This window comes from Halichoerus grypus, chromosome 1, assembly GCF_964656455.1.
Source record: "Halichoerus grypus chromosome 1, mHalGry1.hap1.1, whole genome shotgun sequence".
NCBI classification, from domain to species: domain Eukaryota; kingdom Metazoa; phylum Chordata; class Mammalia; order Carnivora; family Phocidae; genus Halichoerus; species Halichoerus grypus.
The window spans coordinates 22,957,963-22,983,356 of record NC_135712.1 but is presented as its reverse complement, the minus strand read 5'-3'; the positions used below and the strand labels follow the sequence as shown (position 1 = coordinate 22,983,356).

The 25,394-nt window shown below is 32.0% G+C and overlaps 1 protein-coding gene across 2 annotated transcripts in view; it reads left to right on the top strand.

Moving 5' to 3' along the window:
• The window catches only part of NCAM2 (neural cell adhesion molecule 2), a 511,417-nt gene that overhangs the window by 468,114 nt on the left and 17,909 nt on the right, over window positions 1-25,394 (top strand). The window contains exons 15-16 of one of the 2 annotated variants that reach the window (XM_078056832.1): window positions 4,569-4,749; window positions 11,163-13,300. In XM_078056832.1, coding sequence (XP_077912958.1) covers window positions 4,569-4,749; window positions 11,163-11,269 — 288 coding nt within the window. In that variant the 3' untranslated portion in view covers window positions 11,270-13,300. Of the gene's footprint in view, window positions 1-4,568; window positions 4,750-11,162; window positions 13,301-25,394 lie in introns of those variants that run through there. The other variant, XM_078056776.1, reaches the window with a different exon arrangement.

Here is a 25,394-nt window from a genome sequence, read left to right as displayed (position 1 = left end):
GAAAAGAAAAGATAATTTTAAAAAGGGTCTTAAAATAATACATATGTAAAATTGAGTTCTTGTTGTTGAGATAACTTATTTTCTAATTAATTATTAATAATAGTAACTTATTTTCTGATTTACCTATGTTTAGGTGGGTACACTGAAATTTATTTAAAGCCATCAGTATAAGTTTTGAAGCATTTTCAAATAATAACTATGGACATTAAAGAGTCCTAAGCTTTCTGATAATTTTCTTTGCACTAGTGAAGAGGATGAGTTTTATTCATTCTGGTATTGATATCTTCAAAAATACTATTTGTTGTCTGAATGAATAAATACATCAAAGAATCAATGAATAAATGAGTCTGTGTTGAGCAATTATACATAATTCTATAATTAGATTAATAAATCTAAGAAATAATGAATGCAAGAGAAAGAACACTTGTACTGGGTGAATTTTTATGGGTTGTGAGAACACAGAAGGTGATGGATAGGAAAAATTAGATTTTAGTTTTCCCTAAAGAGATATGTGAGGGATGGAGACTAGGAATAGATTAAGTAGGATCCAGTTTACAAAATTTTGCCAAGCCTCAGGATATGGAACAACGGCAATTTGAATCAGTTATGATAATAGAAAAAAAGAAATCAGAATTTGAGACAACTATACTTCAATTAAAAAGAAAGAAATTAGAATTTGAAACTTTACTAAAATCCTCCAAATCTTACATCTTTTGATATCACAGTGGAGTGTTTGAGTGTGTGTGTGAGAATGTGTGTGTGTGCGTGTGATTGCTAAATCACCTCTCTGATATTCAGAGTAATAAATGGAGCTGTAGAGAATTCTGGGGCCTTTTGTAAGGTCATACAAGTAGTGAATACCTGAACCATGCTACCAGGAAATCTAGGAACCAGAAACCGCCTTACATGGCAGCACAAAATCTTAAAGCATAACACAGGGGAGTCACGAGGACCTTAAAATTCATCTAGTGAAAGAACAAGCTCACCTCCTCTATTGTCCTCTGTTGATTCTGTTTTCATTTAAGATGATGTTGAACATATATTCCCTGAGACTTCAAAAAGGATTAGTGAATTACTTCTTATAAATAAAAGCAGTCAGGGAGTCCTCTACAAATAAGAAAACCAACACTCCTTTCATCTCTTCTCAGCTCTCCTCCCTATACGATGATAGCAAATATTTCCCCATATGCTGGTATTATGATTTTAAAATAACTGTTAAGGAGAGCCTCTTAACTGTCATTTGGCCCTGCTATCTATTTTCTGAGAAAAAGGATTGCTTAAGAGAAGCTATATCAAAGCAAAATGGCCATTTTTCTTTTAGTAGCTGCCCTTCAACATTTAATTGGCTTATTAATAATAGCCCTATTCAGCAAATCATCTCATTAAGTTACCTAGGGGAACATTTTGCAACTAGATTATCTTAAATCATTCCCTAGGCATTCAAATTCTGTAAATTAGGCACTCTGCAGATGCATAATTGAGATTTTGATACCTAGGGGAGTATTTGGTAACACCCACTTTAATTTTTTTTCCTATTCCCTAGGAATAGCAATTAAGGGATTAAAAAGCCTCCTTGTCTAATGTCGAATGGAAATTGACTAAATGGGGGGAAATATTAGAACTCCCTTTGGTTCCTTATGCCATCAGTCCAACTATCTAAAATGATGGAGGGGCTTTTAATTTATCATGTTAAGAGCTTCAACAATTAAGAGTTAAATGATGGGTAATTCAGAAGAGACTATCTACATGTCTTGTGCTTGTCAGGAAGTTTCCCTTCAAATGCTCAGTTCCCAGAAATAGTATTTTTGGAGGATTATGTGAAGGACATGAAGTCTCTCCATCACTCTGAAGAATAAATTTTGTCCTGGGGTAATCCAGATCTCTGTTGGTTCATTTTCTGGCTCTTTCGCCCATATCTCCACTCAGATCCAAAGCAAAACTCAACTCTGGATTTTCACCAAGGTATTCATTCTCACCAAGCACTTCACAGTTGCTTAGGACTTCTGGAATTATTGGGATAAAAGGAAGGCCATAGGGGCAACTCTTTAGTGCTTCATGTACCCTTTGTCTTTATCTAACCTTTCAGTTCTCCTCCTTCTACCCCCTCCCACAGATGGGCATATGTGTATACACAGTATAGAACATATCAGATATTTATGTTATATAGATTTTATTGTGTCTGTATATGTGTATATATTGTGTCTATATATGTGTGTATGTGCCTAAACACATATACAGATAAAGACACAATAAAATCTACATATATACATACATATACATATATACATGTAATATATCATCTAAGATTGTTTTTGAGTAAATATTTTTAAGCTTTATTTTTTTGGTCAATACCTACAGTGTTGTTACATTTACTGAAAACAATAAGCCTGTAGTGTGTATCTTTCTGTCTCCCAGTGTTGGTACACCTTTCTGAGATTTTCAATCATTGTGCTTACTTTTGGATCTAAACCTCTGTGAAAGAATCACACTTTTTCATTAACTAAGTTAGGAAAAATGAAAAATGGCACTGGAGTTTATTATTTCCAATGAGGGTGACATCACTTCCCCAGGGAGACCTTCTGAGGCCCCGGACTCTCCTAAGTTTCCCTGTTTTATGCTCCCAGAGCATTCTTCATTTTTCAAAGAGCTCATGTCTTTCTTCCGGGCTGGTGTAAACTCCAAGATGAATGTATTGTACATGTCCTGTTCACTGTTGTGTTCAGAGTTCTAGAACAGCCCCTCTACCCAATAAAGGTGGAATGAATAATTGATGGATGAATCGATGATGAAGGAAGGTGTTGGGAAAATCATGGCTGTTCCGTACAGCTGTCCCAAACATTTCAAAAGTGCTCCTCACTTCCTTTCTTAGACTTAATAATCATTTAATGCTGTAGACAAGTTACAAGCATTCTGGCCCAAACTATTCAGTTTTCCAATGGCCTCTTCAGGACACCTCATAATACCTTAAATAGTACTGGACAACAATTTATAAACTTAATCCATTTATAAGTTCAAAAAGCAAAGGAAATATCTCTTGTTTATATGATAACTTTAAGTGCTTTACCAAAACCCATGGCTTCATAGCATTAAGGGTGCTAATATGTTTTAGTTTTAGATGAAATATCAAAACAGGCTAACTGATACCTCTGTAATAAAAATTCTATGTAACCAAAAATAGTTAAGTAGGAAAATAGAGTAATAGTATGGTATCAAAACAGTAATGTCTTCTTGTCTCCTTTTAATGGACACTTCATGTTTGTAGTATCATCAATTTAATGCGATCATGCATTTAACATCCATAATTTAATCTCAGAGAATAAATCCTAAATTTTCACCATAAATGCTGAAAACATTGTTATGCTTTATAGTCAAAGAAACATTGTAAAATATTGACTCAACATAAGGTAATACTGGGCTGAGCTCTGAGGTTAAAAAAGATTGATCTGTCTGTCATCTATCTATCAATCTATCTCGCCAGACTCTAATTTACTTATAATTATATCTCTGGGAAATTGAGATTTGCAATTGCAGTGATAATTTATTAAATATATCATTCCAGAAAAAATATTTTATTTTCATATAGTTATTATGGAAATAGGCTCTCCTTAATAATGGTTGTCATTTGTTAAGTGCTTGTGATTCCTAAGGCCCTGGACTACCCAAAGTACTTGGTTTTCCTCATTGCTCCCTCATAAAAGCTGACAGATGAAGCTGTTACTATCATTTCTGTAATAGAGATGAGAGAAATGAGGCAAAGAGGTTAAGGAACGCACCAGTGTTTAAATGGTTAATATGGCACAGCCAAATGTTCACATTGTTTAGGATAGTTTGAGTCATTAAGTTGTATAAATTTATTTTTCTGTGTTAATTGTAATCATAGTATATTTTTCAAATAAAAGTTAATTCAAATATGTGATCTAAAGCATTTCTTTTAGAAAGAGAATCAGGATTTAAGTGTAGATGTTCAAGGATAGCATAACACATTTTATTTTCGGATGCTAATAACATTTTTAACAAGTAATATTTTTTCTTATGTGTTGTTTTATTATGAGTCTAAAACATCAGAGTAATAAAAATACTCATGGTAATTTAAATCTGTAAAAAATATCCAACCTCTATTTGCAAGACATTTTATCTCCCTGTTCCCCCACCCCAAACCTTAAACAATAGTCTCTGGCAATTATTTTAATGGACATACTAAGCTTTTTCTGTAAATTATGTTTCATTTTTTCTGTCCACATGACTATTAATAATCAAAAAATGGCCAAACAGTGAAATGATATCTGTGAAATAAAAATAAATTCTTAATGAAGGTGAATTATCAGCCACTGAATTATCAAAAATTAATTATGAAATCATTCTTTGGCTAAAATTTAAAAAACATTACATTTTTATGGAAAATTCTTAGAAATGACTTCATTGATAAAGCAACTTTCTTTATCCCTGTAGATGATAAAATATCCTTTCTTGAAGTTAATAAAAACACTTTTTCTACCTGAAGATAAATTATATTTTTTAAAAATCCCAACTTCAGTGTATTTACAAAATATATTTGATTGCCTCTACAGAAAGATAAAGAAGATCAGTGGCTAGAGAAAAAAGTGCAGGGAAATAAAGACCACATTATTCTGGAGCATCTACAGTGGACAATGGGGTATGAAGTTCAAATTACAGCTGCCAATAGATTGGGATATTCAGAACCAACAGTCTATGAGTTCAGCATGCCACCAAAGCCGAACATTATTAAAGGTAAGCAAAACTATCTGCTTTCTTAGGCTGGCAATAAATATGATAATCATCTTTTTATAACTCCTCTGGATTTTTTCTTAATATTGAAAAACATAATTTTATAGAAGGAATTGTAAATTCTGAGTTCTAATTGTGATTATCATGACATGTCTTACTCAAGATTTCTCAAATTGTTCTTGCCATGGGGTATCAGTTAACTTGTAAATACACTCTGACAACTTTGGTGATTGAAGCGATGGGGAGAGAATGAACAGAGGGAGGGGATGGAAGGTAAAAGTGAAGTGTCAAAAATCAACGTGAAAAATTTCTGTTGAAACCAGAAAATCTTTCGCAAAGAAGACTTCTCTACCAAACACATGGAGGCTGGTCCTTCACTTTTGGAAAAATGCGGTCAAAGATAATGATGAGCCCATCCATGACTGATCAAACCAGTTGATTTTGGAAAGGTAGAATCAATCACACAGTGAGTCAGAAACAACCACAGATGTAGCCCAGAAAAAATTATAACTAGGATTTCAAGGAGGCTCACAATGTTGCAGGACACTCAACATCAGTATTCAAGCGCACTGGTGAATTCTACCTTTATTAGTAACAGTGCTTGCATCATTATATGCTAGTGATAGTATCAAAGTCCACAGGAGAGATATTAAATTTTTTTCAGATACATGTTATAGAGGTAAAGATGCAAGAATTTGTCCTGATTCATAGTCATATTTAACTCTATGAGTTATCACATGGGTCATACTTTAACATCTACCATTCCTTTAAATATAATATGTAACATTTACTGGTAAATCTTATACATACATGTATGAATATATGTAATATACATATACTCTTCATATATATATATGTAGAGATGGGGGCAGCATATTGATAAGCATGGCTTATTGAAGTCATATTATATTACAGTGTCAGTATTGTTACATAACACTGTTGAGACTGGGAAAAAATAAAATGTGTTAGTTCAGTCATGTTCTTTAACCCTCTTGTAACTTCAGATAGATATCAATCTCATTATTGTGAGTTTGTGATATAGAACATCTTTTTTTCCAAATTGAAAGCATCTTTATACAGTGAATCTTTCTATTAAAAAATAATTACTATTGGTTATATGGTTTAAAAGTCATTGATATTTGAGTTTATATTGCTAATATTAATAAGTGCTTCCAATTATAATTTGAAATTAGGAAGTTGGGAACATCTAGAACTAATATTGATATGTTGTAATGGAATTTTTAAAAATTTACAAAGTACTTTTGCATTTATTATCTCATTATCTCATTTATGTATCTCTGAATCTGAATTGAACAAGGAAGAGTTATACTCATTTTACAGATGTAAATTTGGAAGGTTAAGGGATCTGTTCAAGGTCAGAGATACTTTAGTCATATGACAAATCCAATAATCTTATAAGATGATACACCTAAGAATATGGTTGAATATACTATCAAGTTCATTGCCTCTGTGAGTTTGAAACACCAGTAACTACCTCTACAATTATAATGTTTTTTTTTGTAGTAATTATCCTCTATGCAGATACCAGCAACATGGTATAAATATGATTCTAAATCTGAGTCAGAATCTTCAAAGGAGGATTTCAACAGTGTACTCCATTTTCCTCAATCTTTAATTTAGCTTGTATGTTTGGAGAAAATAATTATTTTTATCAAGATAAAAATTAATGTTGTATGAGGTTGGAAGACAACATTTTAATAATATTTTATAGGTAACAAATTGTGAAAAAAATAGACTTTAGGCAGGTTACTTTATGTTATACTTCCAGAGTCCCTGCTAGTTTTATAAAAAATCATTGTTAAGGAGCTCCTGGGTGGCTCAGTCAGTTGAGCGTCTGCCTTCAGCTCAGGTCATGATCCCGGGGTCCTGGGATTGAGCCCCGCATCGAGCTCCCTGCTCAGTGGGGAGTCTGCTTCTCCCTCTCCCTCTGCTGCTCCCCTTGCTTGTGCTCTCTCTCTCTCTCTAATAAATAAATCTTTAAAAAATCTTTAAAAAAATCATTGTTAATAAAAACCAAAAATAAGTATGGATAAAAGGGTAAAAAGTAAATAAGAATATATGTATATACATTTATACATACATATACATACATACATACACACATATATACATATACAGGCACAAACATATCTAAGATATATTATGATACATTTACCATAAAAACGTATTTTGTTTGAATTTCAGAATCAGATTGTGGGCAGTACCTAGAAGACAAGTGGAAAGAATTATGGTTTATAGTTTCAGCCTTGCTTTTGTTAATTAATTTTTCTTGATATGCATTTTCTTATCTCTAAGCTAGTTTCTTCTGGTTCTGCTATGTTAGGATTCATTCGTTTGTTCTAGGTATTTATTGAGGTCTTGCTTTGTGAGAATGACAGAAATGGGCACAGAGGAATGACCTGTGAAAAGTACAGAACTGGCCCCTGCCCTCAGAGACCTTACAATCTAGTAGGGAAGGTAGACATAAAACCTAGGGTTAGAAAAACCACCAAATAATTACAACTAAGAGATATGCTGGGGCTGTATGCTGCCATGAAGGGGTTTGGCACTTGTACCTAACTTGTGGTGAGAGGTAGGGGTTAGGGAAGGGTTCCTTTAGAAAGTCCCTTTCCAAAACAAAGTTAAAGGAAATGAGTCTTCTAGGGAAAGTTCGTATATAGAAGAAGCCTCTGAGAGAGAGAGAAAAAAAAAAAAATTTTGATCTGCTTTAGGAACTAGATAAAACATGGCTGAAGAGAACCTGGAAGTGTATGAACAAAAATAAGGATAAGGAGGGATCTACAACCCAGATAATCCAAGGTCTTCTGAAAATTACATAAACAATCTTAAAAGAGGTCGTAGAGGCAATAAGAAATCATTTGAAGCAGGGACGTTATATGAATAGATAGGCATTACAGACAGATTAATCTTGCTCATATGGGTAAAAGGAAGAGATGGATGAACAGGAACACTTGAAAAAAAGTGATAGCAGTAGAAAAAGAAAACTGTGAATAAATTCTGGACACAATGTAGATGTAGGTTAACCTTACATGTGTAACAGATTGAATTAAGTAGATATTGATGACTTTTGAGTTTCTTGCTTGGATAGTTGGAACACTGTTGGCATCATCTCTCAGGATGAAGAATTTGAGGAGCAGGATTTGCAGAATAGGATCAAACATAAGATCGGTGTGGTGATCCTTAAGTTTGAAATGTCAAGTAGTAGTTATATGTGTGCATATAAAGATGAGAAGATGTCATAGATTGGAAACATACATTATGATGTTAACATTAACAGGTGAATGGTATCTGAAGCCTGGGTGAGGATAAAATTACACAATGAGTAATGCCCAAGCTCCATGAAAAAGAGTCTGAAATACTCATAGATGTCTCCCTGGTACCTAGAAGCGTGCCTGGCACAGCATAGATGTTCAAGGAGTACTTTTTGGGTAACTAAGTAGAGGATAAAGAACCGAGTCCCAAGGAACTATTATATGGGAAGAGAAAACCACAGCAACCCCCCATCCCCCATGAGATTAAGATGTTGTAGAGTTCCTGGAAAAACAGAAGACTATAGTATCTTGGAAGTTAAGGGAGAGTCATCTTTCAAGAAGAAAAGCTATAAATCGCATTTGCCACTTGAGATGCTGCCAAGAGGTCAACGGAACTTAATCGAAAGAGACGTGAAGTGTCCTTCATACATACAACTTTGCTGAAGTGGCTATGAGAGAAATTAGGTAGGAGTGGGCTCAGGATTTTATGTGAGCTTAGGAGGTTTAGACTCCATGTTTATTTAATGCTTTTAAGAAGGTTTGCTATGAAGGCGAGCAAAGATTAAAAAAAAAAAAAAGAATCAGTGTCAGAAGGATTTTAGGATGAAAAATGCTGGAGTGTGTTTCACAGCTGATGAGGCAGATCATGCAGTCAAGGAGAAGTCAGAACAAGCTATCTGAGAAGGTAGGAGAAAGAATTCCTCCCCCTCTAAACTGTGCAGCTGATGGCTTTCTTCGTGGAAAGCCACATTAATGACATGCCTTTATAGTTTAAGAATCGTTCAGCTTAGCTCTAGAAGGTTTTTGGGGGCAATTTTAAAGGCTGTAATGGGTGATGGTGAATTTGGGAGCCTTTATGCCCACAATATCCTACAGAGTTAAAATTATGTATTGGTAAAATAAGGAAAATGATCTGCATATGCCTTCATCAAAATTACCCTGGTAGCTGTATGATTTCTTATTCCATTTTAAAGTAAATATTATAAATTCAAACTCATATCTGAAATAAGTTATCAATAATAAACTAGCAGACCTTAAGTCTTTTTATTCCAGTTTTAGAAGATGTGAACTTTAGAAGTTGATTTAGTTTTAATTCATTTTTGGTAGCATGCGTTGTAAACTGTTTAAATAAGTTTATAGACTTTTGAATCTAAAAAGTCATTGCTTATGTGCATTCAATATATTTAACTTTTTGTAAGCAACAGGCTAAATATAGAGTACATGTATTTGTTGGACTGAAGAACTATTTTTTTAACAATATGCTCACCTTACATTCATATATAATATGTTACATTGACAATAATGGCTTTTCTACGTATGTATATTAGTGGATACCACACTTCTCCATAGTTTATTATTCTAATTTAAAAGGTACTTTGTGATGAATAATATTTTCTCATTTCCACTTATTAAACATGTGTTTACTTTGAAAGATGTGTTTCTTGATTTACATAGAACTAGAGTGCAAAAATCACAATCCTGTTCCCTTTTGGAATATTCATACAGCATAATGCCATCTCATTTTATTTATAAACAGTGAGAATATTGAATAGTTATGACAAATTAATTCTTATAAAATGATTACAAATCTATGGAATGAGAGTCTGATAAAATGACATTTATGGATTCGTTCTGTAATCTCTATGGCTAAAAATACTACTACTTTGGTGGATTGAATATAATCTAATGTTTTAAACAATCCTTGGTGATAAATAAATTTATTTTGAAAAACATTTCCCACTATTCTTTTGGTTTATGACAGGTTTAATACTGTTTGTTTTAACAACAACAACAACAAAAAGGGGTCTTTTTTTTTCTTTTAGTAATTGCTTCCTTTTTCTGCTTTTGTTACAATGAATTGAACACATGTCTAATTTTAACACTATTAATATAATTTGGTGACAAATAATTGCATTCATACATTGTTAAGATCTGATGATAAAACAATTCTACCATCTGAATTCAAGCATGTAATACATATATAAGAGTTCCTCAAATTTAAGAAGCTAAAAAAGAAATTATATAAATCACCACCACTAAATATGTTGTTAAAAATTTTCAGATTTTTTTCCTTTTGTATTTTCATGGTTGTTTTGATTATATTTCTAATGAATGTAGAGTAAAATAATTTTGATATCACTCCATCTAGTTCCGAGCAATACTAGCATACCCTTACAGTTTTGAATAACTCGACATAAACAAAGAAAACAACATTTTCAATTGCATGGCAAATACTAAAATGTCTTCTTAAAGTTAAATTTATGATCTGTTCAGAATATGAATAAGAGAAATTCTAAAACAACAGTGAAATTGAAGTTCAGTTAATTGGAAAGAACTTCATTTTAACTATCTGGAAATCTCAGTCAAAGCTAAATGTTAATACTACACCCAAAACAGTATTTCTTTGAATTTAGCACATAATGAAAAAGTAAACCTATATTTTCATGTTCTTTTGTTCTCAAAGTTATTTTTTAAAGAGGTACAATGACATATGTCTAGAGTTTGTCTTTGGTCAGACAGGGCTCCTTGCTTCTTCTATTCTTATGGCAAATTTTCATTGTGTGAATAGGTAATTTTCACTGATATTTCTTGGTAGCTTATTCACTATTAAAAATATAACTACTTTTATCAAATATTTCTTCTAAGATATGATGGCAGCGAAAAGTACTATCAGTAAACATTGCAGAATATGATGAGCTCATATTTACAGTAGCAAAGTGAATTTACCAGTAGCACAGTGAAATGGCAGGTGCCTTCTCACTTATAAGATGTATCTTCATTCGAGAATAATTAAGATGCTTACATTTAAAGAATCAATGACAGAACTACTGTCTGATTTATGTGAAATAAACATTAATTAATACTGAGTATTAATATTGAGGCTCAGTTATGATTTAATGTGACAACTATTTCGTAATGTTCTGTACAGATTTTAGCCATTCTTTGTCTTGTATCAAAGTAATTTTTTTGTAGGTAATTTGTAATGGCTTTGTGTAAATCTTGCATTAATTATTTTCTCTTTTTTTTTCTTTCCTACTGTCACTTTTTTTTCTTTTTCTTTATTTTCATGTTTGTAACCCTACTCTTTTCTTCCTTAATTATTTTATTCTTATTCTATTTTCAAAAACAATTTCCGTCACGCAGATAAATGCTGTGAAGCGAATAAAGGCGAAAATGGAAGCCAGTCATGGCAGCTGAATGCTGCTGGGTTTTCTTTCATTATAGCCATAAGTTTGTCTTGGATGTTTTAATGTTGTTGTTTTATGATATTTCCTTTTATGCCCTGCAAATTTACAAGGCTAATCTGAAATTATGATAAAAGATTTTCTATGGTCCAACTAATTATGCATGTATCTTCACCCATGAGCAATTAGCCTATTTTCCCTTCCCCAAATTGTCAACCTTTAAAGTAAATAATTTGTCAGAAAATCACTGAAAGAAAGTGAATCAGGATTGTTTCTTCTAGGATAAGTTCGCTGCATAATTTGCTTCATTCTAAAGTTTCCTTTAATTTCTGAAGTTGACCTTGTTAAATATCATGTCACTTTTACTTGGAACGTAAGCATTTGCTGCATCGAGTCTTTCATTTGATTATTTTGCAAATATAATTCAATATCCATGGCCATACATTGTATAAATAGCAATTTTATTATGTAGAATTGTGGATCTTTTATATTGGTTTTAATTGTTACTCTTTTAAATGTAAGTTTCTAACTTTATGGACATTTATAAAATTTCATAGTGCTTACCATTTATATAAAACGTAAACCTGATAACTTTTATTATATTAGATGTGTATCCTTATTGTGCGACCTATTTTCCTTTAACTGACCTAAAATGTCATAAGGAATAAAAGTGGAAAAGTTTCTTCTTTTAAATTTGAACACCAATATTGAAATATCCATTTTTCATTAAGTTGAAAATATCTCTCTGCAATTGTCCCAAAATAAATAATAAAGTTAGAATGTGTTTAAAAAGTTGCATCCTGTTCACTGGATATGGACTGATGCTATTGTTAGCTACTTCTTGAGAGATGATGAAATTGAGAGGAGAAGGAGGTGTTACCACATTCCATTTTTCAGAGGAAGCTGGATTTGAGGGAGTATCATAAGTAATGATTTCAGTTTTGACATTTTCATTCATTATAAAATGAGAAAAGTGTTTTGTGCTTTTTACTCCCAACCACACTCTAGCAAATGATTCTTAATACTCATTCAGGACAATTAGAAAGCAGTCAGATTTACATATATCAATAGAGTGACCATACTTACATGGTAAATCAAATTACTAGATACGACGCTTTGAGAGTCACTCATCAAAAACTGTTTTGCTGCATGAAAGTATTCTCTTACTATTTTTTTCTTTTTTAAATAGCTACAGGATCCTATTACATAAGATCTAATGCTAGACTTTAGTAGTCTGTCTTTATCTTTTCTAAACTCTGCTGTGCACTGCTGTCCTTCTTTCTTCTGATCTAGTAACGGATCTTTAGAATGCAGAAGTAACCCATTCACAGATTACACACACTTCTACTTCCTTCCCTTTTCTTCTGCTGAGACAAAGGGATTTCCAAACTTAAACAGTACGGAAATCTAACCTGCTTATGGCGAGTGTTCTGTTTCTAAAATCACCATAGCAGGGGCGCCTAGGTGGCTTAGTCGGTTAAGCATCTCCCTCCAGCTCAGGTCACGATCCTGGGGTCCTGGGATTGAGCCCCACATCAGCACCTTGCTCAGTGGGGAGCCTGCTTCTCCTTCTCCTCACCCCCCACTTGTGTTCTCTCTCTCAAAGAAAGAAATAAAATAAAATAAAATCACCATAACCAACTTTTTTTTTTTTTAATTAAAGAACTAATTATAAGTGCATATTATATTCCAGGATATCTGTATTTGGAGAAGGCATATAGACTTGTTGGTTACTAATATGTAGAAAGTGCTGGGAAAGAAGAGTTCCAATAACTCTTCCAGGAACAGTTTTCCCTGTTGACTATAACCTGACTGGATTTTTCCAATAAGACAAATGCTTCCACAAGACTCATGTAGAAATTATTTTGACATAGTATATGATAGCAAAATACTTTTGTGGAGAACATGGAATATGTATTTCATAAGATAACATAGTTGATTTTTTAAAATTTAATATTCTATGACTCAAGGTCACCAACAGTGATACGAAGAATACTCAAATTCAGGTTTACATGGTACCTAAAGTGATATTTTGACAGTTGAGAAAATAATTTAAAATGAGAATTTTATTGTCTCACAGAATTATTTACATTTAATAAATTCTTCATTTAGTTTTTATAAACACCTAAGTACAGATCAAGTTTTTTTTTTTTTTTTTTTTTTTTTTTTTTTAAAGATTTTATTTATTTATTTGACAGAGAGAGAGGTAGCGAGAGCAGGAACACAAGCAGGGGGAGTGGGAGAGGGAGAAGCAGGCCTCCCGCCGAGCAGGGAGCCCGATGCGGGACTCGATCCCAGGACCCTGGGATCATGACCTGAGCCGAAGGCAGACGCTTAACGACTGAGCCACCCAGGCGCCCACAGATCAAGTTTTTAATCCTGAAATTAAAAAGCAATCTATCATTTGACCAAATGTTTATGCTTAGAAGAACAATTATTTTGCAATTCTGAGAAATGCATAAATTCTTTTTTTTTTTTTTTAAGATTTTATTTATTTATTTGAGACAGAATGAGAGAGAGAGAGAGAGCACATGAGAGGGGGGAGGGTCAGAGGGAGAAGCAGGCTCCCTGCCGAGCAGGGAGCCCGATGCGGGACTCGATCCAGGGACTCCAGGATCATGACCTGAGCCGAAGGCAGTCGCTTAACCAACTGAGCCACCCAGGCGCCCCATGCATAAATTCTTGAAAATAAATCCTCAGACATCTTAAAATACAGGTTCTGTGCTTTGGTTTATTTCTACAAGAAATAGGAAAGCACAAAACTCTGGGCAGTACAGCTATAACATTTCAATAAATGAGGCCTTAGAGATTGTAAATTATCTTCTCAGATTAAAAAAGAAAATCTTAGTAATATGTAAGTGTTGCTAAATTATTTTTTTTTATTACCTGAGTTTTAGTTTTGTTATATGCAACCCTGTAATCTGACAGTGCTGTTTAGTTTAATTAGTATCTACCTATAGGTCTAAACGAATGTGATTGTTGGTAAGCAAAACATAAAAATTCAACTTATTTTAAGTCTCTCCCTCATATCATCCAATGATTTTTTTCATTCAATAAATTCTTAAATAAAACCCTGTGTCTCAAATGTATAAAATATGAAGTTGTGTGTTAAGGTGAGTTTTATGTTAATAATTACATGTAATGTGTCTATGTCTACTGATGTGTATATCATATCTCCAAATGTTAAATCATTCCAGAAGTTTGTGTTAAGCATCATCTACCAGTTATTAAGTTAGGTTGATTTCCTTGTGGATGATTACTTCATCTGCATGTGGAGATCAAGATTAATTTCTTCTATAAACATGGATATCTCCTTTTTTTTCTCCTCACCATTTTTGCCTGGTTTGTCTTCTTTTCTCCTTTTATTATTTAGTCTTACTGGTTTCTCCTCTCCAAACCAAACTCCGTAATTATTCATCAGATCACTATAAGGCTCACCAATACCATGTACCAGATGTGCTAACAGAGTATGCCTAAGAAGTAGTAGTAAATTCTTTTCTAGGAAACTTCTTGGATAGCATAATTTTAGGTCAATTGGCATTTTTCATCCTCTCTCCTCATATTAGTCATTGGGAATAACGACATTTTATAAATGCTACACTCATACCATTTCCAGAAACATGAAACAAATGAACATATATGCATTCATTCGTGGTAGACATGGACAAGATTAAAATGTGTTAAGGCTTATTTTTTTTTTAAATTTCTTTCCCTTTTTAGCTTAGCCTAAAGTATCTTAAGTGTTTCAAAAAATTAAATAAATAAATATATATATTCTAGACATTGGATTAACAGTTTATGTCTATAATTTCAATTGGACATATAAAATGAATACATACACAAATAATTTAATTGCAAATAGTTTTCACTATTTAAATATACAGAAGGTTTTTTTTAATTAAGAATTAAAAATACAAGTATGCACAGTAGTTCACAGGTTATACAATTTGGGTCAATTTGGAAGCCATTATAATTTAACTCAAATATTTTCCATATAAGAACGGTGACTTAACATATTTAATTTAAACCTGAAATAAGGAAAATTCTACAGTAGTTTCAACTTTGTACATTTGGATTTGTGATTATTCAGTTATATTAAACAAAATAGAGTGTGCAAGAGGTAATTAATCTTTTTTGGGTCAGGATAAACTCTATTAGATATCTGAAAAGTATCATATTTATTAATATTTATTAATCTTCACTAGGAGTGGAAACATAAATTTTAAAATTACAAATGATTTTAGTGATTTAAGATAGATATTTATATAAACAATATAATCATTAAGTATGTTCAGGTCTAGTTTTCAAGAATAGTTAGATCATGTTACCTATAATAATACTTTCAGTTTGAAGTAGTTAGGAAATCTCTTTAGTCATGTAAAATTATCTGAAAATTTCTACCTGTTTGTTTTTGGTTATGACATTAGCAGTATTAAAAGCTTTAAATAGTGTGTTACAATACTACCTAAATTAAATGTTATTTATAATTTTCTTTAGCCCCTATGTACTATAATTTTACTTATCATGAAGGTTGTATCCAAATGTGTCATTTAATGTATTTTATTATGGCTCAAATCTGTGAGGTTTAATGTAATATCCTTTAAACAACCTTTGAATAGGTACAAATTATGTAGGTTTTATCTTATATTAGCTTATTTCCTTCCTTCCTTCCTTCCTCCCTTCCTTCCTTCCTTCCTTCCAATTTATTCTTTCTAATATTCTCTCTCTCTCTCTCACATTCCCTTTTATTCCTCCTCTTTGTCTCTCTTGCCCTGTTGTCCTTTCTCTCTCTCTCTCCCAACCCCCTCCAGCCTTCCTCTCCCCCCCGCCAATTTCTGGCCATGAATAAATAGGGTTTATTTTTTTCTACTCCTTTTCCATTAATCACTGGTAAATGTTAAAGTCTTAGCATTTGTGCTATGGATATATGTCATAAAACCTTCAGAAAGACTAATGCATTGAATATCCATTGGAGATGCAAATATTCTACAAATAGCCCTTGAAATTATTTCAATATGAATTGAAATTGGTAAAAATTCCATTTCCAAGCCAGCTGATTATGTCATAAAAATAAAGAGAATTATTTGATCACTGTTAATACTTTATAATTTATCTTAGAATCCAGAAGGTATTACCACTGTAAATTTTAGGACCTAAAAAAAAAACAATCTTTCTAACATCTCATTAACCTGATCTCTTCTGTATTAACATCTAAATTGGTAGAGTTAACATTTAGAGTTAACATTTTTCTAACTTTTAAATATAAAGCTGTAGTATTATCCCTTTTTAATTTATTGTACTTAAAAACTTGATGAAATACATAAAGGTTATAATAGTGTATTAAGCAGCATCTCAATTTTTATCTAAGGCAAAAAAATTCAGTAACCTTAAATTTAATTTAATTGTTCTGAAATAAGAGATAAGCGTGTGATAATAATGCTGTGTTTTCCAAATACCTTTGGTTTTATTATCCTACATAAAATGAGCCCGATAAAGATTTTCTGGTAGTAATCATCCTTCTTCTATGGCTATTAACTAATTTCAAAGCCTAAATTGAAAAAATATTGAAACAGCTAAGGAAAACACATATGTTCAAGAGTTCTATCATTTTATCTGTGCTGACCTGAACTGCAACTAATGTCCTTATGGCTTTGTTGGTAGACTATTATTTTACCTAATTTTTAAAGCTAGGTTGATTCAAGTAGACTCAAATTTCATTTTACGTGTGAACTAATTGAATGTATTTTTAGATATAAGGTAATGTTTCTTAATTTGTGTGTGTTCAAATTAAGTTATTCTTTATCATTCCATTTTAACTAATAAAAATATAAAGTTACGCATTTGCAAACATTGCATAATATTAAGAGAGAACATCTTTTTTCTTAATTATACCATATTTATTTTTATTCTATACATGTACTAAATGGGCACTATGAAATAAGTCTCCTAGTTAATCTTTTTTTAAATGCAAGCAATTAAAAATTACTGTTTTAAGTAACCTCCATGATTCATGAACTTCTTTAAGAATATTTTTATCTCACATCTTACACTGATTTTATGTATAACACTTGTGTTTTAAAGTGACTATTTCTGATCATTTTAATTGCATTTGTTTTCATCATAGCTTATTTTCTTGAAAAAAATGTATGTTATATATGTATTGTCTTCAGTATCATCCCTTATTTAAAACCCCCAACATAATATCCAGCACTATGTGTAATCCTGTGCATGTGTTTCATAGTATATTAAATGTCATTTTATTTTCTGTACCTCTGTGTCTCCATTGTTGTAATAAAGAAAACTGAGGAAAAGCTTTGTTATATGTGTTTTCTTTATTACTGGTACAAATCTTCTCTGTCCTTGTTGTGTGTTTTCATTTCTAACTTAATCAGATCCAATATCGCAGTGTAATAAACATATAATCATTGAGTGACTTCTGTTTTGGGACAAATAATACATCATCAGTAGACTCATATTGCAAAAATAATTTAGAAACACTACTAAATACTGTTTCTTTCATAGTAAACTAGTTTCAGAGTCTTCTTAGAAACTTCAATGACTAGTAGGAGACCAAAATAATCAGATACTATCTTAGTAAAATACAGGAATAAAGTTAATAATTTTAATAATGCAAGCATTGTTAAGTAGTTTCCTTTGCTAGCAAAAGTTTATAAAGGCAGATGTAAATGCTTAAAGAGATTTTTCAAATCTCTTTGGTTAATGTATTACTATAATTCCATTTAAGCACCATGAGAATAAAGTCGTAGAAAATTCCTAAGGTTCTCTGCTGATCCACAGCCAAGGTATGAAACAAAAATGGTGACTTTGGTTCTATCTCTTAATGTGTACTGTGTCACATGCTGTGTGGAATATTTCATTCACTCCTCATAAAGTCCCTCTGAAGTAAGTATCATTTCTCCCATATTTTAGAGGAGAATAGTGAGGCCTAAAGAAATTGAATAATTTACGTAAAGAGTCACAATTAGCATCCAGGTCCAGTGCTCTTAATAAAACATTATATTTCTCTTTTTGTTTTAGTTAGTACTGGACCTGGGTTCAAATGATAATTCTTTAATATGGAAGTTATTCAATTAGTTTTTATAAAGTGAAAAATTGCTGGCCTAGATATGAATATATATTTCTCTTATATAAATGCAGTGAAGTGCTACATTGCCAGATAAAAATGAAATAGTATAGAAATTACAAAGGAGAAAAAGTTCATTTCACAGTCTCTCGTGGTTTATTGTTGCACCAGATTTGTAACAACACTTACAAATATTCATTTCTGAATTTTCAGTTATTTGAAACATTTATGAAGTGTGTTGTTATCTATAAGTGTTTAGCCAACTTTTTTTCAAAATTTAGCACAGCTTAGTTCTTTAATTATTTTTCTTACATTATATTATTTTAACTTTTTCTGAGACTGTGACAGGTTTCCATCAACACTCCCAGAGAAGAATAATAACTTTATATTTTAGAGTGTTTCTTATACAGGGAATTGTTCTCAAAAGATAAATATTAAAACCTTAAGGAAGATTGTGTAGATTAAAAAAAAAACAAAAAACAAAAAACGGTGTGAAGGTGATGAGCCTCTTGCAATGTCATTCCACTTAAAAGTATACAGAATAATTATACATAATTGTAAATATACATTATGCAAATTATAATATTATTTTATCTTATACAGTGTCTATTTTTAAAATATATTAATGGACACTAATTATCTAATGTTGATTCAATCACTAATCACATGTTCCAGGCTGAGTCTAACTACTTCCTCACTACTTCAAATGTCAAACAGAGTTTGACAAGCCTGGGTGCATTATGGAAATGGGCATGGAATAAGAGAGAGGGAAGACTGGAAAGACATTCCAAGCCATAGCCCAGGCCTCCACTAGTTCCCTCCCTGCAACAGGTTCTACTTCCCTGTCTATGTATCTCTAACAATTCTCTACCATCTTTTGGGGAAAGATCACACTTTTGAGGTTTTGGTGGTGATGGTGGTGGTGGTGGTGGTGGTGGTGGTGGTTGATTTTGGTTTGGGTGATTATTTGTCTATCTACTCAGTTTCAGGGTCCATTATTTTTAACTTCTTCATTTTATTCACTTAACTCCGACCTACTTCAATCATCCTCAATATCTTACCTCTAATATTTGTATATCTATGCTAATTTCAAAACATACCATTTATTTTCATACATTTCCATGTTTGCTCATAGCATGTTCTGACTGAAATAAACTCCTTTCATCACATGGAAAGTTTCTCATTCTTCAATACCTTTCAAATATTGTCTTCTTGATCATGTCTTACTTGACCACTAGCTACTAACTTATATGCTTTCCCACCTATCTGCTCAGGCTACATTAATTTTTACCACTAGTAAAGCAATCAGTTGCACTGCATTTCAGTTTATAAGTTACATGTCTTATTCATCTCTCCCAATTCATATGAGTCCCCAGAGAAGAGAGTCTTTTGCTTTTTTCATATTTTATCTTCACAACTGCTTGATAAAACTGTTTAATAACATTGAGCTAAAATAAAGGGTGATCATGCATTTTTGCCCAATTTAGCCTTGGGCAAAAATATTTCTGTAATATCAAAGGACTAGAAAATATTTTGAAAAGATAGTTAATTTATAATTCTGTCTTTGTAAACAAACATATATAAGAAAGGACATTCTTAGGAAAATGTATAGAGTTTTATAATTATAAATACCATTTATATAATATACATGTTTACAATCCTTTCCCATTACCAAACCAAATATCCTCAATTAGCTAATTGTCTTGCCCCAAATCAGATAGTAAACATAAATGAGTAAATAGATAAATAAATAAATAAATAAAGCCTGGTTTATGTGTGCTGCCCTCTTAACCCACCTTCTCTCAAATAATACTTCCTAGTAGGGAGAAGTGATTTGAAGGGAAATTTTGGATTATCATTGAGTTTATATATATATATATATATATATATATATATATATATATATATATATATACACACACACACACGCACACACATGTATGAGTCTTACATATATACATAAAAATAGTTATACATGTAAAGAACATTTTATTTATTTATTTATTTATTTTTTTTTAAAGATTTTATTTATTTATTTGACAGAGACAGACACAGTGAGAGAGGGAACACAAGCAGTGGGAGTGAGAGAGGGAGAAGCAGGCTTCCTGCGGAGCATGGAGCCCGATGTGGGGCTCGATCTCAGGACCCTGGGATCATGACCTGAGCTGAAGGCAGACGCTTAACGACTGAGCCACCCAGGCGTCCCAAGAACATTTTAACATAAGAATCAAAATAACTAAAGAAGAGAGACACAGTGGTAAGAAATAGGTGACGTAAAATACAATCTTCACCCTCCTCCCCCAAAGAAATTTGGTAGTAAGCAAGCAAACAGCTACATCAATATTGCTTAACTGAATATACCTAGAAAAATCATGACCATCTTATTAAAATGTACTGAAGACTTGAGGATTTTAAACACATACAAGTAACAACAGTAGGCTGTGTTAATATATTTGAATAATACTGCAAAATTATTGATGAATTTTACTTGTAATATATAAAATATATGTATATATATATTTAATATATAAAATCTGAAAATTTCAGGGGTACCTGGGTGGCACAGTAGGCTAAACGTCCAACTCTTGGTTTCAGCTTAGGTCATGATCGCAGGGTCATGAGATCGAGCTCTGCATTGGTCTCAAGCTCAGCGTGGAATCTGCATGAGTTTCTCTTCTCTCTCTCCCTCTATTACTCTCCTCTCTCCCTACATGCTCTCTCCCTCTCTCTCTAAAATAAATAAATAAATCTTTTTTTTTTAAGATTTTATTTATTTATTTGACAGAGACATAGAAAGTGAGCACAAGTAGGCAAAGCGGCAGGCAGAGGGAGAGGGAGAAGCAGGCTCTCGACTGAGCAGGGAGCCCGATGCGGGACTCAATCCCAGAACCCTGAGAGCGTGACCTGTGAGCCCAAGGCAGACGCTTAACAGACTGAGCCACTCAGGCGCCCTAAATAAATCTTTTTTAAAAAATCTGAAAATTTCAACCTTTTAAATTAATGTGTGGATCCACAAATTGTATTATCAAGTATTATCAAGTTTTAATCTCTGACATGAACTTTTATAATTTGTTTTTAGATTATTGAAAGAGCTCCAATGAACTCAATACATGTCCCTTTAATACACAGCAAATTACTTTTATGTGATCCTAACAATTAAAACTTTGTCAGACTGTGCACAATACACTTATAAATAGTGCAATTTCATACAATTATATACTCCTTTCATGATGGTAACTTTTCATTTTTTATATATTTGTAAAGATTTTGAATTTTAAAATCCCAAGATTCCTTTCCCAAAATGCAATCCCTTATAAAAAACTCTGCAGTTTTGTTTTCCCTGGTAACAGTGCTCTTTCACAGCCATCACAGATATTACCAGCATTACATACTTTTTTCTTTTCATTGTTCTTTGAAAACTGCATGCCTGATAATTCATGCTGCACCTGCAGAGTTTTCATTCAGCTAGTTCTCTAAGCAGTTAAATATCTGAATAATATGAACTTGAGTGAACTTAAAAAGTTGCTAATAAGTGCATTTTGTCAGGACGCTGAATGATGTAAATGCTTTCATTATCTCATGAATACTAGAAGCTGTCCAAAAGGGAACCAAGGTATGACAGAGAAAAGATTAGAACACAAAAGAGGTACAGTCTTTATTTTAAGGAGGAGGTTTTGATTCACATGGCAATAATCTGTTGAAAGTTTCAATCTTATTTTTTATTTCAGTGAAGACAAATGTGTCTAAAATGCACAAAATAACCATAACAACAAAAGAAATAATAATGATAACAGCAACAAAAAAATCTAATGGTGAGGTAAAGAGGCAAGTGAATTACAGAAGAGAATACCAAAAAAAAAAGAAAAAAGGATATATTCTTATCCCAAACCAGGCAAAAGTCAATTTCATCTATCAGAGACAATAAGAGAATTTTTAATAATTCTTTTGCTTTCATTTATTTTAACATCAATCTTACAAAGATCAAGAAAGATTTTCATTTGACATACAGAAGTATGGGAATGACCAGAAAGATAACTTGCTATATGAATAACGGAAAAATAAAAAAGGGATAATATTTAACAATGTTGAGTTCTAGTCACAGTGAAATGCACATCTAAAACCAGAAGAAGGAAAATGATCTTAAACCTTAGATGTTAATGAAGATAATTTATCAAAAACAACAATAAAAATCATTTGTAAAATGTAAATATGTATTTACAATTATTTTTATGCATCATAGTTCATAAATGTTAGCAATATTCAAATGTTTAAGCTTCCAAGATCTAGGAAGGTTTTGGGTAAAAGTAGAGAAGTTCTATTTTTTTTTAAAAAAATACTGTAAACAAATAAAATAAGAAGTTACTATAAACAAAGTGAGCATAAAGTAATAAGTATAACAATTGAAATAATAATGCATTTGTGCAGTTCTTTGGAATTCCCAAACCGTTTTCATAGTATGATTCTCAAAGCATATTTTAGCTAGGATACATGAGAATTATTACCTACATTTTATTGATAATGAAACAGAATAAAATTATAATTATGATTTAATTATATCTAATTGCAGTGTGTGAGCCACAAAAATGTATGAACAATACATTGCATTGTTTCTATCAAAGTATAAATATGTTATAAAATATTACCTGTTTATAATTTAAATGAAAAACATATATCTTAGGAGGGTACACTCCATTTTTTTCTGGGTGTATGGGGAAGCAATAATAAAAGTAGCTTAGAGGGGATGAAGAATATAAAATCCAATTATAGTGGCTCTTGAGTTTGCTATTTGATTTTTAAATTTTTTAAATTAATGGAAAATAGTATTTTTAATTCTCCTTGCTGATGCAATTTGTAATGATGTTCTCCTTCTTTCTAATTAATACAGTTTAATGGGTATTAACCAGACATTGGAAACCTCAGAAGTCCAAGCCTTTGTTTCAAACAGGGAAATTAAATATGAATCAAAATGGAATGGATCCATCAATTCAGGGATGAACACCAGGCACCATAATGCAGGAGGCCCATGGTCACGACATAGAAGAGAAATGTGGTATTTGGAGAAATGGAAATAGTGTGAGACGTTGTGCTCAGATTGTAATATCATTGGTTTTAACACTTCCCTCTTTAATAGTGAATTTTATAATATGAATAAATCAAAGCTTACTTTTTTTTATTTGTGATTACACCTACCAAGTTGACCTGAAAGTCATGTGGTTTTTTTTTCAAATACATAAAAACAGATATTTGTAATGATTTTTTCTAAATACCTAAAATATACAAATATCACATTTACACATGCCTGAGTCCCCATTTAGTTTAGCTGAGAGAAGACTATCAAGACCAAAGACAAATTTCACATGATTTAGGTTCTGTTTAGCAGGTCAGTATTCCCAGTAGAGAATAGAAAGTCTTATAAATGCATAATAAGACATTTCTCTACACAACTCCATGGGTTGGAAAATATTATTTTCTTTCTTGACAAGTGGGTTAATGTCAAGAAATGTAAAGGCTGCAGCTTTGTCTGCGCTGGGGAAATGTGATTAGACTTTATTTTTTGTACTCCCATCGTTTTTGAAATTGTGAAACTTATTAAAATTTGTATAAGTTTTAAAAAAATTATTTTGTTGAACCAGTCTAGACCCTTGTCTCATTTCTATACTTTTGCTCTCTCTGCTACACTTTTTTATTCTTTGTTAATTTGGGGGATCCTAGGAGAAAATCACAAAACATAAATTTAATTTACCAATTTAAGATAATTCCCAAGTCTGTAAGTGACAGGTGGTTTTTGAAAACAGCTCGTCCAACAACACAATGAGAAACTGTGTGAAATCCTTAGGGATGGTAGTTGGTTTTTAAATTAGTGCAATTTCTTTTTTTTTTAAGGATGTATTACCCTAGAGTATGCCTTCTATAATGCAAGATTACCATAATCCTGGTGAAAGCCCTTACTATTAACTGTATGCCCTAGTTAATATAAAAATTTTACTCTTTTGTTCTTTGGTTGTGTTAATGAAACGAAATGAAATTTTAGGAACTTGTACTTCGTAAGTAGAAAAGGACTTAAAAGGATGTATAAACCTAAAGATTTATGTTAATTTTTATTAGTTCGATTTTAGTACATATCATACATATGTACTACACTAATTAGGCAGTACTCAAGGAAGGTTTGTGAAGCATAAATGGTTTGATAGTCTTTTTTTTTTTTTTTTTAACTATGCAGCCACAAGTCTTGAGATAATCCAGATGTCTGATTTTAAAGTAGCTGACCATCGTGGCTCAGATGGAGCCCAACTGCAAAAAGCTACCTGCTTCACCTCTTTTCAGATAGGACATATATGTGTATAGATTTACACCTAGATTTTCCATAGATCAATTGATGTTTGAAAGTGTGTGACTCTGAGCAGGATGAAGGAAGAACATACAAGCAGGAGACAAGTATACCTCCTGCGATATCGGAATATATAGTACCTAGCGATGTTATGAGAAACACCAAAAGGTTTTTGAATGTCTTCTTGTTTTTCATACACTGTTTACTTACTGATACTTAGGAATATCTCTCATGGAAATAGCTACCACTATTCTGAGAGCAAAAATGAAATCTCCATTTTTCGGACCTATTAGATTAAAAAAATTTTTTTTTTCTTCATGTTTTTATTACTTTTCCAAGTCTGAAAGTCATTCTCAATCTATTTGGAGAAGATGATATGTACACATAGAATAATAGGTAAATAAAATACTAAACTATCTAAGGAGTCAAAAAGCAAGACCAGTTTTATGAATATAGTATACAGGTTTTTGAAAAACTAGTATTATCAGTTGCAATAAATTTCACGGAAAATTAATTCAGTGTTTTAGTTGTGATTTAATTTCTACAACAGAAACATGAAAACATGCATGTGACAAAATTTAAAATGAAGTTCTCTTTTCTTATTTTAATGCTTTGATTGTATGTGTTTATTTCAGTTAAGATGTAATTACATAAAGGTCTGGGGACTTGTATTGATTCAGCTTGCCAATTTCTAAATCTCATGTGACGGAAGGTCAGGTGGGAGGAAAGTTATAGAAATTCAGTCAGCTGATTCTCCTATTTGCTTTCAATAATAAAAT